Below are 13,773 nucleotides of genomic sequence, written 5' to 3'. Positions count from 1 at the left end.
CGCGCCGGCCCGGGACCCGCGGGCGGTGCTGGGGCCCGCCCGGGCCAGGGGCATCCGTGGTGGCTGCTGAGCCAAGCTGTCAGTCAGGCTGCGAAGCAGCTGCCGTCCTGCCGGTGTTTGAGGGACTTGGCGGGGAGCTTTCCATATCCCTTCAGATGATTTAATGCCTCAGCATCTCAGGATGGTAATTACATTTGACAGGACAGGCCGAGTCGCACAGATCTGTCATGCAGCCGGAGATCGGTCTGGGACGCGGGCCAGGGCTTCGGCTACCGTGCCCTGCGCCTTCCCCCGTCCGTGTGCTGCTTTGGCCAGACAGCGGGGGCTCGGCCTTCGGGGCCAATTCTGCTGCGAGCCCGGAGGGGAGGATGTAGGGACGCACCTTCCCGCCGGCGCGGCTGGGAGGCCTCCAGGCCAGGAAGCGAGGAGACGCCCCTCGTCCCGCCATGCACGGCCCCCTCCCAGGGTGGGCGGGTGGCCAGCTGGTCAGGCCTGCAGGTTAGACACTTGCCAGCGCACAGGCCAGCCGCCCCCAGGCACGCACCAAGCTGCTCTGCGCTAGGGGCTGCACGGCGCTCACCTCTGTGCCTGGGGTCTCAGCACGTCCTGGGCGCGAGGGACAGCGGGACCGCCCGAGAGCCTGCCTGCAGCTGGGGGCTCCTGCACGGGACACGGCTGCACTGTGTGCGGACAGGGGCTGCGGTGCAGCTGCTCAGCCAGGGGGGAGCGGCAACCAGCAGCTTTGGCTTTGGGACGTGGGGCCAGGCCTGTGGCAGCCGCTTACGCTCGGGGGCGGAAGGAGCCGGGCTGGGAGGTGTTGCTCGGCCCAGGAGAAGCTCGTGTGACCTCGAGGCTCGGCTCAGCCTCGTGGGCACAGCGCTGAGCTGAGACTCGAGGTCTGGGCTCAGTTCACTGGACCGTGGGGAGGCTGCGCTGTCTCTGGACCTCATCCTGATCAGTAACTCTGTGTGTGTGCGCGCGTGTGCGCAGGGGGCGTCACCTTCCACGCTGGTGGGGGCACAGGGACTGGCTGGGCAGATCTGGGGTTGGCGTGCCTGGGCTGATGGGCCTGAGCTGGGCCGTGCCTGAGCAGTGGCGTGGGCTGGACAGGGGAGTCCTGTGCCACGGCGGGGCTGGGGGTCACGGTGCCCAGCAGCAGTGGCCTGGGGCAGGGGCACTGCCTGGCACGCTGGTCACTGCATTGTGCTTCTTGGCGCCTTGTAATGAAATGTAAATATGCAGCTGGGATTTAGGTCTCTGGTTCTGGGGAGCGTTGGAAGCCGCGCTGTCGTTCGTGTGGGATTTGAGCGGCGTGTGCGCGAGCCCAGCCTGCCGCGGGCCGCCAGCGGGTGCGGCGGCCGAGTCACGCCTGCGGCTCCTGTGCGGCTGCCCGGCTGGGGGGCAGGCCCCTGATAGTGCAGGCGGGGCGGGGGTGGCTCAGTCTGCATATGGGCCTTGCCTGCTGCGGGGAGGCTGGGCTGGGAGCAGCTGGGGAGCGGGAGGCGAGCGGGTGATTCCCTCCGGCTGCTCGGGGGTGGGCGCTGCGGGAACACACTGTGCTGGAGCAGGGGAAGCCAGCTGCGTGGCGCTCCCCGCACCCGCCCTCGCCGGCAGGGCACAGGCCTGGCTGGGAAGGCAGATCTGCTCTGCCTTGTCTGCCAAGCAGCCCGGGGTGAGGATTCCCCCTGGCCAGGTGTGAGGACCTTTCCCTTGGCCAGGACCTAGGTCACCCTCAGCACTGCCACTGCCTGCCCTGGCACTAGGTGCCTTCCCCACCCCCCAGCTCTCCACACCGGGTGCAGCACAGGACTTGCCTGGTTCAGACGTGCAGGCCTGGGCAGTGCCCTGAACATGGCCCAGTGCTTGACCAGGGCACCCTGCCGGGGGGGGCACGTGGGTGAGCTCTGTTGCAACTGAGATGCGGGAATGGGTCTGGAGTTAGGCCAGCGGGATAGACGGGACTTGCCGCTTGGGCTGGAGGCAGCAGTGCCGACCTGGCCCTGGGACCCTGAAGCCTGGAGGGGCGGGCAGCCCAGCGACCAGCTTGGGCCCAGGATGGATGCCCGGCTGTGAGCGCCTGGTGCTGCAGCATGGGGGCTGGGGAGGGTCCCAGGGGCCATCCAGGAAGGGCCAGCCCTAATGGGGCCTGAGCTGTGGGCTCCCCTGTTTGGCTGTGTGCAGAGAGCCCAGATGCCAGCACATGGCCTCATGCCCCATGGGAGGTGCGGGGTGTTCGTGCCCAGGCTTCACTCACCATCTGCGCTTGGCCAGTCTCAAGCTAATCGCCCCCGCTGCCGCCCTCCCCCGGCATAGTGCCCTGTGGTGGGAGGTCCAGGGGAGCCCCTGCAGCCAGCAGCAGCCCTGAGCCGGTTGGAGGGCAGGCGCCAGACCTCCTGGCGCCGGGGGCCGCACGGGCTGACTCCAGGAGCTGGGCTCCCTGCCCCGCTGGCGCCCGGGCACTGGCTGTGGGGGACAGCAACCCACCTCGTGCACTCAACCTGGGCTCCCTCTCTCTCCTAGTGGCCCTGCAGATGCCGGAAGGTCTCCTCATGTTTGCCTGCACCATCGCCGACATCATTGAGAGGTAAGGGGTGGGCAGGCGGGTGGCCTCCGCCCTGCCCTGCGCCCTCGGGATTGCTGAGCCTGGGGCTGGCTCCAGCCCTGCCCTGGGGCCGCATGTGCACGGAGATTGCTCCTGGCCCTGGGCGGTCAGCTGCCACCCTGCCCAGGGGATTAGCTGGCTCTGCTCGTTAGCAGGGCTGCTCACCCAGAGAGCTCATTAGCGGCCACGCGTCTCCAGCCACGTGAGTGGAGGACTCAGCCAGGGATGGGCGCGGGGCTGCCCAATCTCAGCTGCTCGTGCCAGCCTGCCAGCCTGGGGCACGTGGCTCCCGGCTGTGTTCGCCACGTGCGGGAGGACGGGGCAAGTGCATGGGGCTGGCAGTGCTGTTGTGGGCGCTGCCTTCAGCTGGCAAATGGGTGAGACTGGGGCAGGAACAGGAGGAGCCGGGGAAGTCCCTGAGCCGGGGTGTGTGCTCAGAGCATGGGGAGCATCTCTGGGAGCACTGGGGGGACAAGGGCAGACTGGCCTAGTGGTGCCTCCCGGAGCAGCTCCCCCCTTGGTGCCCTGGTCACTGCTCCCCCGGGTGCGTGGGAGAGCGTGGGAGGGGGCCGGTCTTGGTAGTGGGCTCATCTGGGACTGGCTTCTGCGCGCGGGCCCCCAGGCCGGGCTCCCCCTGCACCCCGGGTCTCGGGTGGGGAGGGGGAGTGCTGGGCCTCTGGTGTGCTGGTAGAGAAGCCCTTTGCCCTAGTGCCCCTGCTGTGGCCTGTCCTGCAGCGCCAGGCAGCTGCTGGCCTGGGGCGTGGCGGGTTGCGCGGCGGTGCCGGGGGCTGCGCCTGAGCTTGCACGTTCCCGGCCGTGTGCGCACGGCTGGCGCTGCTTGTCTCCCTGCAGAGCCTCGGGGCATCGCTGACTTTTGCAGCGCTGCACACAGCCGGTGCGGGAGGCTGCCCGGCAGCGCTCAGCCGTGCGTGGGGCCAGCTGCCTCCTTGCCCGCGCCTCGCAGGGCAGCCAGCTCCTTCGGGAGTGGCCTTGTCCCCGCTGGGGGAGGTGTCAGGGCTGGAGGTGGGTCCTGGGGATCTGCCGGGGCCAGAGGCTGCGTGGCAAGCCAGAGACAGTGGGAGCCCGCAGGCAAGGCAGGGCCCTGCTGCCTGTCCTCCGCAGGGGATGGGTGTGGGCAGCTGGCTCTTGTAGCCTGCCTCTTCCCTCCCGCGGCACGTCCATCAGTGGGAGCAGCCAGGGCTGCTGTGGGGCCGAGCTTGGGAATCGCTGCCCCATGCGCAGCCCAGGCTCTGCGGGAGGCCAAGCCCGTCCTGGGCCATGGTGAGGGTGCCCGAGGTGGAGTCCAGGGTCAGCATGTGCTGCCGCGGTGCCTGCAGCTGTAGCGCTGTCCCCGGGGCAGCTGCAGCTCAGTCGAGCCAGGAGCCCTGGAGCGGTTTCCCCTGTTCACCCTGCCCTGCAGGAGGGTGGGAGCGGGACCAAGGGCAGGTGCACCAGGCCCCTGGCAGGATCTGCACTCATCTCTTTACCGCCGCACTTCCTCCTCTCCGCTCCTCGGCCCTCGGCCCCTCCTGCTTTCACACAGCGAATTAGCACTAATAGTGCTGTGCGCTGCGTGCCAGTGGGGTCACAACACCCATTAGCATACTGTCTTGCTGGTGCAACCGGGTTCTGGCAGCACCCGCTGCCCTTCCCAGCGGCTGGGAGCTGAGCAGCTGCTGTGTCAGCACCAGCCGGGAGCTAGGGCCTCTGTGCTTGGTCCCCAGCCCTGCTGCTGCCTTGCCAGGCAGTCTTGGGCAAGTAAGTCCCTTGCCCTGCCTGGCTGCGGGGAGACTGTGGTGTCTCCTACCTGCCACCCCCAGTGCTCGTGAGTCAGGGCAGCAGCAACGAGGAGCTTGGTGGGGGGGTGGAGGGAGCTTCTTGGTCCAGCAGGATAAGGCCCATCCATCCCCCTGTCCTCCCACCCACCCCTGCCCTGGGGCTGGTACCTGCGCTGCGGGGCCTTTGGTCCTGGTCAAGCCTCTGTGGGCCTCTGGTTGGGGAGGCCAGGGCGGCAGCAGCTAGCGGGGCCTGGCGTCGGCCTGCTGCCGCATGTGGGCATCGGGTGGCAGCATTGCCAGGCCGCCTGTGCCTTTAAGAGCCTGCCGTTCCCCTGCTTGGCTGGAGCCTCTTTCATGTCTCAGACTTCAAAGGCAGCAGATTAAGGGGATTCTTTTATCTGAATGGAACCATGAGTGGCGGTGGCGGCAGTCCTGCCTGCTGCAGCGCTGGCTCCTCCGGCCCCTCTCCCGGGGCGCTGTGTGTGTGTGCGCACGCCCGCGCCCGGCTGGGGTGCCCGGGGCCCTGCCCCGCTCGTTGGGGCAGAGGCCATGGAAGGTAGACAGGGCGACGAGCAGTGGGAACGGGGAACTTTCAGTGGTGGGAAGTGGGCGCAGACTTGCCCCAGGGTGCGGCCAGCAGTGCCCCCCAGCCTGGCTGTGGCTCCGCTTGCTGAGAGTCCTGGCCAGCCAGGGCCCTGTGCCGGAAGCAGGAGCTTGGGAGGGAGAAGAGGACTGGGTGGGTGGTGGGTGCTGGCCAGTCGCTGTGCTGGGGATGGAGTTGGCAATGCTCATCCCAGTGAGGGGCACTGGTGGGGGTGGGGGCAGGGCTGTGCTGCATTGGTTTTTCCTGCCTCTCGCTGCTTCTGCACTGGCTGCGAGGCGCTTTGGGCTGGCGCGTGTGCCTGCTGGGCGCAAGGAGGGTGGTGGTGTTGGGTAGCACAAGGGCAGGTCTTGCTTGGGCAGGGCAGAGGAGGTGGCTGGCCCTGGCCTTGGCTGCACAAGTGCCTGGCGCGCTACAGCCGTTGCCCGCGCCTGCATGGGTTGGGCAGGCCCTGTGCCTGCTGCGTCCAGCTGTGGAGGATGGTTGGCCCTGCCCAAGGCGCGGTCTGCTGCCCGCAGGCTCCAGGCTGCCTCTCCAGGGGCCTGGGCAAGGCTGGGCTGCAGCTCCGGGCACCTGGTCCCCGAGCCAGTTCCCCGGCAGGGCAGGGGGGCATTGGCCGACGGGCATGTGCCTGCTGAGGTCTGCTGGGAGAGGGCAGGATGGGCTGTGGCATTCACCCGTTCCTGCTCCTTGCACCCTGCGGCCCCCTGGGACCGGATTAAATTGCCGCAGGTGAGGGGTTAGATCGACAGGGTCTGTTCCCAGCCTCGTTAGCGCTGACTCTTCTACCATTAATATTTATAGTCGGTGTTCACGTGGTGGCTGCCTTTGATGGTCCTTCCTCCCCCCACCACAACTGCAGGGCTGGGAGGAGCCCGGGCAGCTCTGGACGTGACTGGAATGGTCCCTGGCACCACGTGGCACCTGGGTCCCGTGTGGGGCAAGCAGCCCTCTGCCTCCCCTGGCCCCAGGGTAGGTGTCTGGGACCAGCCCGCGGAGCTGCAGCCTCGGCCCCCCTGGAGGCGCCTGCCTGCTGGGCTGGGGAGGTGGGGAATCGTCCTCCCCAGCAGCGGGTGGGAGGCGTCTGGCTGAGCCGTGGAGTGGGCAGTGGTGAGAGCGGGGCTGGCCGCCCCTCTCCAGCTGCTGGAGCTGTGACAAGAGGGAGGTGGGAGCCCTGCCAGGCGCTGCCGGGACCCCGCACGCTTGGCGTCACTGCCCGGCGCGGGGCCAGGCAGGAGGCGGAGGTTTGGGGGTGCCGCTTGCTGGCTGGGCAGCGCAGGGGCTGCCAGGGCCTCGTGCCTGACTTGGCTCCTTCTGTAACCCCGCTTGCCCCTGCCTTGTAGTCGGTGATTGTGATTCTCCGCGGCACTGCCGGGATCCCGGGGCCTCTCTGCCCAAGCCGCCTGCGCTCCCCCTCCTGCACTTTAATATTTATCGCTCTTCCAGAGATGGCTGCTGCTACGGTATGCACCCTGCAGCCTGGCCGCGGCAGTGCCGGGAGTAGTGGGGACTCACCAGGGACCCCCGCCTCCTGCCCGGCTGGCTGGCTGGCTGGCACCATGCGTCGTGTCAGCTCCCCACCTAGGCTACAGGGACCTGGGGGAGCTTCTGTCCCCCGGTGCCCTCCTGTTGCTGGCATCTCCCTGCCCTGGGAGCCTCGTGGCTCGGTGGCTCGGTGGGGCATGGCTGGGCCCTCCATTCGCCCTCTTCCCTGTCCCATCACCGCCCAGGGCACCACTCGGTGCCCGCGCCGCAGCCCCGTGGACCTTGTGCCGCTGTGGAGCCGGGTCTGGTGCCTGTCAGGGAGAGGAGCCGTGGGGCCAGGAGCACGTGGGCCCAAGGGTCTGTCGCAGCGCTGCAGCAGGAGCCATCACCAGTGTGATCAAAGGCTTCCCTCATACAGCACCGCACCACGAGAGGTGAAAGCTGATAAGAAGGGCGATGACAGTGAAAACTGAATCAGGAGATCCGGAGCGGGCGTGTGTGGGGAGGCAGCATCTTGCTGGGGCCGGGGCCCCGAGTTCCCAGCTGTGGCAGGGCCCGGTGCTACGCGGTCACAGGGCTGGCAGCCCCCAGGCTCCTCCAAAAGACCTCAGCCTCGCTGGGTGGGCTCCTGCAGTGCCCCTGCACTCGGGCAGGGCTCTGGGGCCTTGTCCCTGGGCACCCAGTGCAGCCCCCCAGGGGCCATGAGCTGGGCGAGCGGGAGGTGAGGCAGCCCCGTGCTGTGTGATGTGCACGGTGAGGCTGGGGGAGCAGCGAGTCCCCCACCAGCGGCCTGCGCGGGGAGTGGTGCCCACCGGTGGGAAGGGACTGGGCTTTGCGGGGGACGGGGGTGCTGGGGGCTGGCCAGGCAGACCGCTCTGAGGCTGCCTGGGCTGTGAAACCCCCCTGGGCCCCTGCAGCTGCCCTCCATGGGGTCCCGGCCCACGGCTGAGTGGAGCCGCACCGAGGGAGTTGGGGAGCTGCCTCTGGCACAGCTCCTTTGCAATGGAGAGCAGGCGCATGGCATTGATCGGCGTGAGGCCTCGTTAATTAGCGCTAATCGGTTTGTCTTTATCCACTCTGTAAAGAAACCTGCTCTCCGTGCCGCCACTGAGTGGCAGCCGCCTGCCCCCCCGCCCCTCCGGCCAGGTCAAGGGCAGTGCCAGGGACTGGCCGTGTGCTGGGCCCCGGGCTGGGCAGGGAGCCCTGCTGGGCACCACAAGCCCAATCCTGCGGTGTCGCGGTTGCAGCCGAGCAGGGGCATCCTGGTGGCTGGAGGGGCGGGGGTGCGGGCGCTGCGGCTGTCAGGAGTCGCATGGCAGTGCTGTCTGGGAGGCTTCAGGCTGGGTGGGTTGTCACAGCTGATGTGACTTGATAGGGGCGCGGCAGCGTGGCAGTGTCACTGCGCCCTGGAGCCACGGGGGCTGCGCCAGGGACCTCTCATCTGCTGGTGCCCTGAGCCCCCCCGGCAGCCTGGGCCAGGCCTGCAGCGCAGACCAGGGCCATGTCCGGAGCAGGGTCAGAGGGTTACGGAGCAGGGGACCTAGCGGCCCGAGGGCTTGTGAGGGCTCCGAGCGGGAGCCCACCCCCTCCTGCCGGGGCCTGGAGCAGCGGATCAGCTGGGCTCCGGAGCAGCAGCTCTCAGCTGGGCTTTTGATTCCTTGTTAATAAACTCCGAATGTCAGGCCGCGCAGCTGCTAATCCCTCTGTCTCCGTGCTCCGCCACGGTGTGAACAGCGCTTGCTAATCATGGGCGTCTCGGCAACTGGTGACAGGAGCCAACCCCGGGCTTCCCACCACCCTCCCCAGAGCTGCCTCGGGCTGCGCCTGTCCCCTGCGCTATATGCCTGGCAGCCCCGGGGACTGCTGCAATTAGGGGCTCAGCCCAGACAGAGGCGTGAGCCCAGCAGCTCCCAGCCACCCCCTCCTCGGGGAGGTCCCTTGGGCAGAGCAGAAGCCCCTGGTGCCCCCAGGCCTTCGTGCCACCCGGCAGGGCTGTTCCCCCTGACCGTGCCGGGCAGCCCAGGTTGGCGGGGCTTGCTCCGGGACCAGATGCACGGGGGAGCCTGAGCTGGTGCTGGCTGACCAGCAACGGGTTAAGGCTGCATGCAGGGCCTGCGCTTTCTGGGCACGCGGCCTGGCCAGGGCGCAGCCGACAGCCCTGGCACCGCTTGAAAGGCCCCGTGCACCCGGGCAGGGAGATAACGCGGATCAGAACCTCTACTGATGGCTGGCTCGCATCGAGAGCCCGCCAGGGCCCCTCTGCCCTGCCAGGGACGCAGCTTCGCTCCCCCCTCCCGCCGTGCACGGGGCAGGCTCGGGCGATGGCAGCTCAGCTGCAGGGGCCCGTGGCCACGTCCCCTGGTTCACGGCCTAGGAGCTGAGGCCCCCCTGCAGAGCCAGCCCCCGGCCCGGCAGCGCTCGCTGCTGATGCTGCCCTTGGAGGGAGAGCCCGGGGTGCCCAGCACGGTGCGACATGCTGTGCAGGGAATGGGAGCACCGTCATTAGCCGCACAGCGGCATCGTTAGTAGGGAATGAAGTTCTCAGTTGGCTGGAGATGCCTCGCGCCCGCGGGGCAGTACTGGCGCAGTGCGGGGCGGAGGTGGGGGCCATGCCTGCCGGTGCCTCCATCCATGGCCCATCCCTGGGAGCCTCCACGGTCCCTTCTGCCGTGTGGGCAGCGCTTGGGGCTGTCGATCCTGCCCAGAGCAGCAGCCGTGGGGAGGCAGGACCTGCCGGGCTAGTGCGGAGGGTCATCTGGGTGTGAGCGGAGGGTGGGGCCAGGTCTCCGTACGGGCCCTGTACAGAGCTTAGCCCACCTGGGCCAGGTGTTGGCAAGGGAGCAGTGCCAGCCCGGCCCCCAGCAGCCCCTCTCCAAGTGTGACCCACTTGCAGCTGCTGGGCCGTGCGCTGTGCGAGGGCTGTAATTGCCCAGCTGCAGCAGCGAAGGCAGCGCCTCTCCAAAGCCGTTTGCAGTAAAATTGCAAACTCATTATTTTAATTATGCGCAGCCTTCCTGTGCTAATGAAGTTGGGAGCCCGTTAATGTGGCTTGGTGACTGGCTCCCCCGCTAATTAAATGCATTGTTCTGTGCTGGGGCTGGCTGGGGCTGCGCTCAGCCCACACCACGCAGGGAGCATTGCCCAGGCCCCTGCACCGCCACGGGTCGGGGTGAAGCCAGGGGACCCGCCGTGCGGGGAGGGGGCTGGCTGTGGTCAGTGGGGAAGGGCGAGGACCACAGCAACCGCTCAGGATGCCCGCATGCAGCCTGCCAAGGGGCAGACACTACAGTGGGGTCCACCCCGTCATCACTCTGCTGTCGCTGCTGTTTTTAACGCAGTTTTCATATCCCTCAACAGGAAAGCTCATCGCTGCCCTTGCAAGACCCTGGCCCTAGCCTGCGCCGGGGCCCCGTGACTGCTCACGTCCCGTCCACCTGGTCCACATGCCCTTGGAGGGGGCATCACAGCCCTAGTGCCTCTGGTCCCATGTCCTCCTGCCCCGACCTGGGGCACAGGTGGAGCAGGTTAGAGATGCGCCCTCGTGCTCCGGGGCTCCCGCCTCCCCTGCCCACTGCGCTGCTCCTCCACGGCCCCCAGCGCCTGAGACAGCCGAGGAGAAGGGGGCGCTGGGTCTCTGGCTCTGCTCCAGGCCTTGGGTCCCTGCCGGGTCGCTCTCGAGGCTGCGGCCGACATGCGCCCGCCCGCTGGCAGCCTCTGCACTCGGGCATCAATTGTGCCTGCTCCTGCCTGGCTCCGCTGTACTGCCGTCGGGCTGGGGACCCGCTCACTCGCGGCTCTCGGGCACTGTCCCTTGGAGTCCTGGCGTCTCGCTTGCGGCGCTGCCCGCACCCCTCATCGTCCCTGACCCTGGGGAGGTGCTGGAGGAGGTTGGCTGGGCCGGGGCCTGCATGTCAGGCTGCTGGCTTGTACACCACTGTCCAGAGCTCCCTTTGCTCTGTAACAGCCCCTCGGACGTCTCAGGGTGCCCCCCTTCCAGCCCCGGGGCGTGGTCCATGCTGGGCCCAGTGCAGAGCACTGCCTGTGCCCTCTGGAGCCCTCGGGGTGGCAGCGGGGGGGGGACACGGATCTGCGCACACCTGATCAGCATCAGTCACCAGTGAGGCACGGCAACGGTGCTAATTAGAGCTCAGCTCCAGGCTCCCGTGCCCCCAGGGACAGCTCCTGTGCTGCGGCTGCAGGGAGAGACCGTGTAGGGCTGGGGGGAAACGTGCCAGGGAAGGGGAGGGGGCGAGGGAGGCACCTCCTGGGGAGTGGCGAGGGAGGGGGACCTTGGGACAGCTGGCAAGGATGCACAGGGGCCCGGTGCCCCGCTGGCCCCTGCCTGCACGCTGCCAAGGCCACTGGGGTCTGGCTTGTCCGTCTGTCCCAGCCCAGGTCACAAGGATCCTGATTCCTGAAGCTGCAGCTCAGTGCTGGATCCCTGGCCTAGCGCGGGGCACGTCTGCACCCCAGCGCATTGCACTGTGGTTGACACTGTTGTGCTCGGCCCCAGCGCGGCGCCCGCTGCTTGCCCTGGCCGCAGCGTTGGGCTGCCTCCAGGCCCGGTCTGCAGAGCGGGACTGTAGCACGGAGGCGAGGAGACCTGCCTGGTGCTCTGGGCCCTGCACCAGCCTGCAGCGGGGGCAGCTGTGTGATGGGAGGTGCTGCCCCGTGTCTTTGTTGTGGTAGGGGGTGCTGGTGCTGGTGCAGGAGCCTGCCATGCTCACCCCCCCAACCTGCACGGGGGGAGGGGGCCAGCCTTCTCCCCCACCTTCCCCCTGGCAGCGTAGCGCATCCCCGCCATCGGGCCAGGGCCGGGGCCGTGCCCGCTCGGGCGTGCGGCCTGTCTGTGCTGAACGCGGCACTTTATAAATGGGATGTTGGGAGCCATCTGTTTAAGGGAGGAGATAATGAATTAGGGGGAGATGAGAAAAATGCTAAGGCCGGGCTGTTTTTCAGAAAGAGCCGGGGTTTGCGGGACGCGCAAGATGAATAACCTCGCCGCGCCTTCAATATGCATGAGCTCCCCACTGCGCCACGGGGCCTGTGCCTGGGGTGCAGGCAGGGGGACGGCCGTGCTGGTGTCCCCCCCACATCTACCCTCCTACCAGAGCTGCCTGCTCTCCTCCAGGGCAGCCGGGTGAGGCTGCGGCAGTGACAGACCCCCGTCTCCCTCGGCTTGCGTGTGCCTGGGAGCGCAGCTCGAGGCTCTGGCAGCCGCAGCGGCACGAGGGAAAGGGCAAGGAGCGTCCTGCGCACGCAGTTGCTGCCCCCGCGGCCCCGTCTCGTGCGGTGCCCCGACTGCCGGGCGCTGGCCCCGCTGGCCGCTGGAACCAGGGGTCCGGGACTTGGACTGGGTGAGCAAAACCAGGCCCTGGGGCCACGGCAGCTGGCCCCTTTGTTTTTGGTGCTGCGGGGGGGCCAGGAAGCAGCGCAGTGCCTGGGCACGGGGCAGCGTGGCAGCCTTTGTGGCACTCAGCCCTGGCCTTGGAGGAGCCGTCTCACTCGCCCCGGTCTCTTCAGGACCGTGCAGCACAGGGCCGGGGCAGCTCTGGGCTCCTGTCACACGTGCCCTGGGCCACAGGTGCCGGCGCGCGGGGCCGGTGACGCTGCCAGGGCTGGGCCCCTCCTCCCTGCGCCCGCCCAGGGCCTGCACGCAGTTAGCACTCGCGGGCACCTGCGGGGAGCAGGGGGTGGGCACCGCCCCCAGCTTGCTGCCCCCCTCCTGTTGCTATTTCACTTTCGTGCTCCTCACCCCCAGGGACTCTCTCTGGGGTTTGGGCCAATTTGCATACATTTTAATCTATAAAAAATTAAGCGGTGCTGGCTGCTGCTCTGAGTCAGACCTCCCCGTCCTGAATCTTAAGGAGCTGAATAATTTTCCACTTTTGCCGAGATGTGTGGAGTCTGATTCACGCCGAATCCCTCGCCTTCCTCAGAGGAGGGGGCTGGGGTCAGGGCTCCGCTTCTTGGGGCTCCCCACCCCCTGCCAGCCCTGCCCCCCAAAATCTCCCTGTCCCGCAGCAGCTGGGGCTGCCCCGGGGCACTGCTCGCAGGCGCCGTCCTTCTGGGGATGCTGCAGCTGTGCCGGGGGGAGGCCCAGGCAGCGCGAGGGACGACACGGCGCGCCCGACCGGCAAGGTGCGTCGCCCTCCCAGCTGGGAGCTGCTCCCCAGGCGGAAGCCCCCCCGGGGGGTTCCCGGCGGAGGCTTCGGGGGGCTGCCCTGCGCTCGGGGAAGCTCTGGCTGAGTGCCGGCGTCCCGCCCTCCCCTCCCGGGCGCTGACGGGTGCGATTGAGCTGTTAATATTCAGCACGCTCTGTGGTTTCTCCACCCTCTGCCATCTGCCCAGATCTACCCACCGCTTCTATTCTTGCCTGGCGCGTAAGAGTCCCTGCCCCGGGCTCTGGGTGCAGCGTGCAGCGCAGGGCGGTGCTGGGAGGCTCTGGCCCGGGCCCTGGGAGCTGCGCCGGGGAGGTCTGCGTGGCCAGGCTCCGTAGCCAGCTGCTGCTCCTGTTCCTGCTCCAGGCCTGGAGGGGCCCTTGCAGGCAGGGCTCGGGCATCCCGTCAGCAGCCTCTGCCGCAGCAGGGCCCGGGCTGAGCGCTGCGGGAGCTCGGCCTCAGCCGCTGGTGCCCATCTGGTGCGTGAAGGGGTGTCAGGGTCTCGCGGTTCACAGTGACTGTCACGGAGCCCCTGGCAGCCCCCGGGCCCAGACATCCCGGCCCCGCCATTCTGCCTTGCCGGGGGCTGCCCGGGTGCTAGGGCAGGTGTGGGGCTCCTTCCCCAGCGCTGCCCAGCTGCCGGGCCAGTGCTGGCAGGGAGGGCCGGCCGCGGTGCTCCGTCTTGTGTCCAGCCCTGGTGTGGCAGGGGAGGCCACGGTGGCGCACGGTGGCACGGTGAGATACGGCCCAGACAATGGAGGGAGCGTGCTCTGGGGAGCGCTCCGTGAAGCCCTGATGTAAATAAGGCATTAGCATATGGTTTAACCAGCCCCTCCAGGCGCAGGGCTTTGTCATTACAATACCTGCTTTCATAATTAAAATACCACAGCAGCTCCCCGGGAACGCGGCCAAGCTAATAATCCCCCAGAATGGTGCAATAAAACACCTACAAAGGTGGCGCCTTTAAATCACACAAGAGCCTCTGCCTTATCTCCCCGCTGCCCGGCTGCCAGCAGCCCCGGCCCGTGCCCGGCGCCCCACCCCGGCTGCGCTGGGCCAGCCCCGGGGCCCTGCTCCCTGGCAGGGCCTGGCCACGCTCTGGCACGTGGGACCGTGGAGCGGGGCTGGCTCGTCCCCGGCAGCGGG

The 13,773-nt window shown here is 68.3% G+C and overlaps 1 protein-coding gene across 2 annotated transcripts in view; it reads left to right on the top strand.

Annotated features, from left to right (window-relative positions):
• Window positions 1-82: 82 nt before the first annotated feature.
• DPH1 (diphthamide biosynthesis 1) overlaps window positions 83-13,773 on the top strand; it is a 28,888-nt gene continuing 15,197 nt past the window's right edge. The window contains exons 1-2 of one of the 2 annotated variants that reach the window (XM_019511283.1): window positions 83-184; window positions 2,521-2,584. In XM_019511283.1, the coding sequence (XP_019366828.1) occupies window positions 2,532-2,584 (53 nt within the window). In that variant the 5' untranslated portion in view covers window positions 83-184; window positions 2,521-2,531. Of the gene's footprint in view, window positions 185-1,493; window positions 1,898-2,520; window positions 2,585-13,773 lie in introns of those variants that run through there. The other variant, XM_019511282.1, reaches the window with a different exon arrangement.

Source organism: Gavialis gangeticus, unplaced genomic scaffold (assembly GCF_001723915.1).
Source record: "Gavialis gangeticus isolate Ggan-Ray unplaced genomic scaffold, GavGan_comp1, whole genome shotgun sequence".
Classification (NCBI taxonomy): Eukaryota; Metazoa; Chordata; order Crocodylia; family Gavialidae; genus Gavialis; species Gavialis gangeticus.
This window is presented reverse-complemented; position numbering and strand designations above follow the sequence as displayed.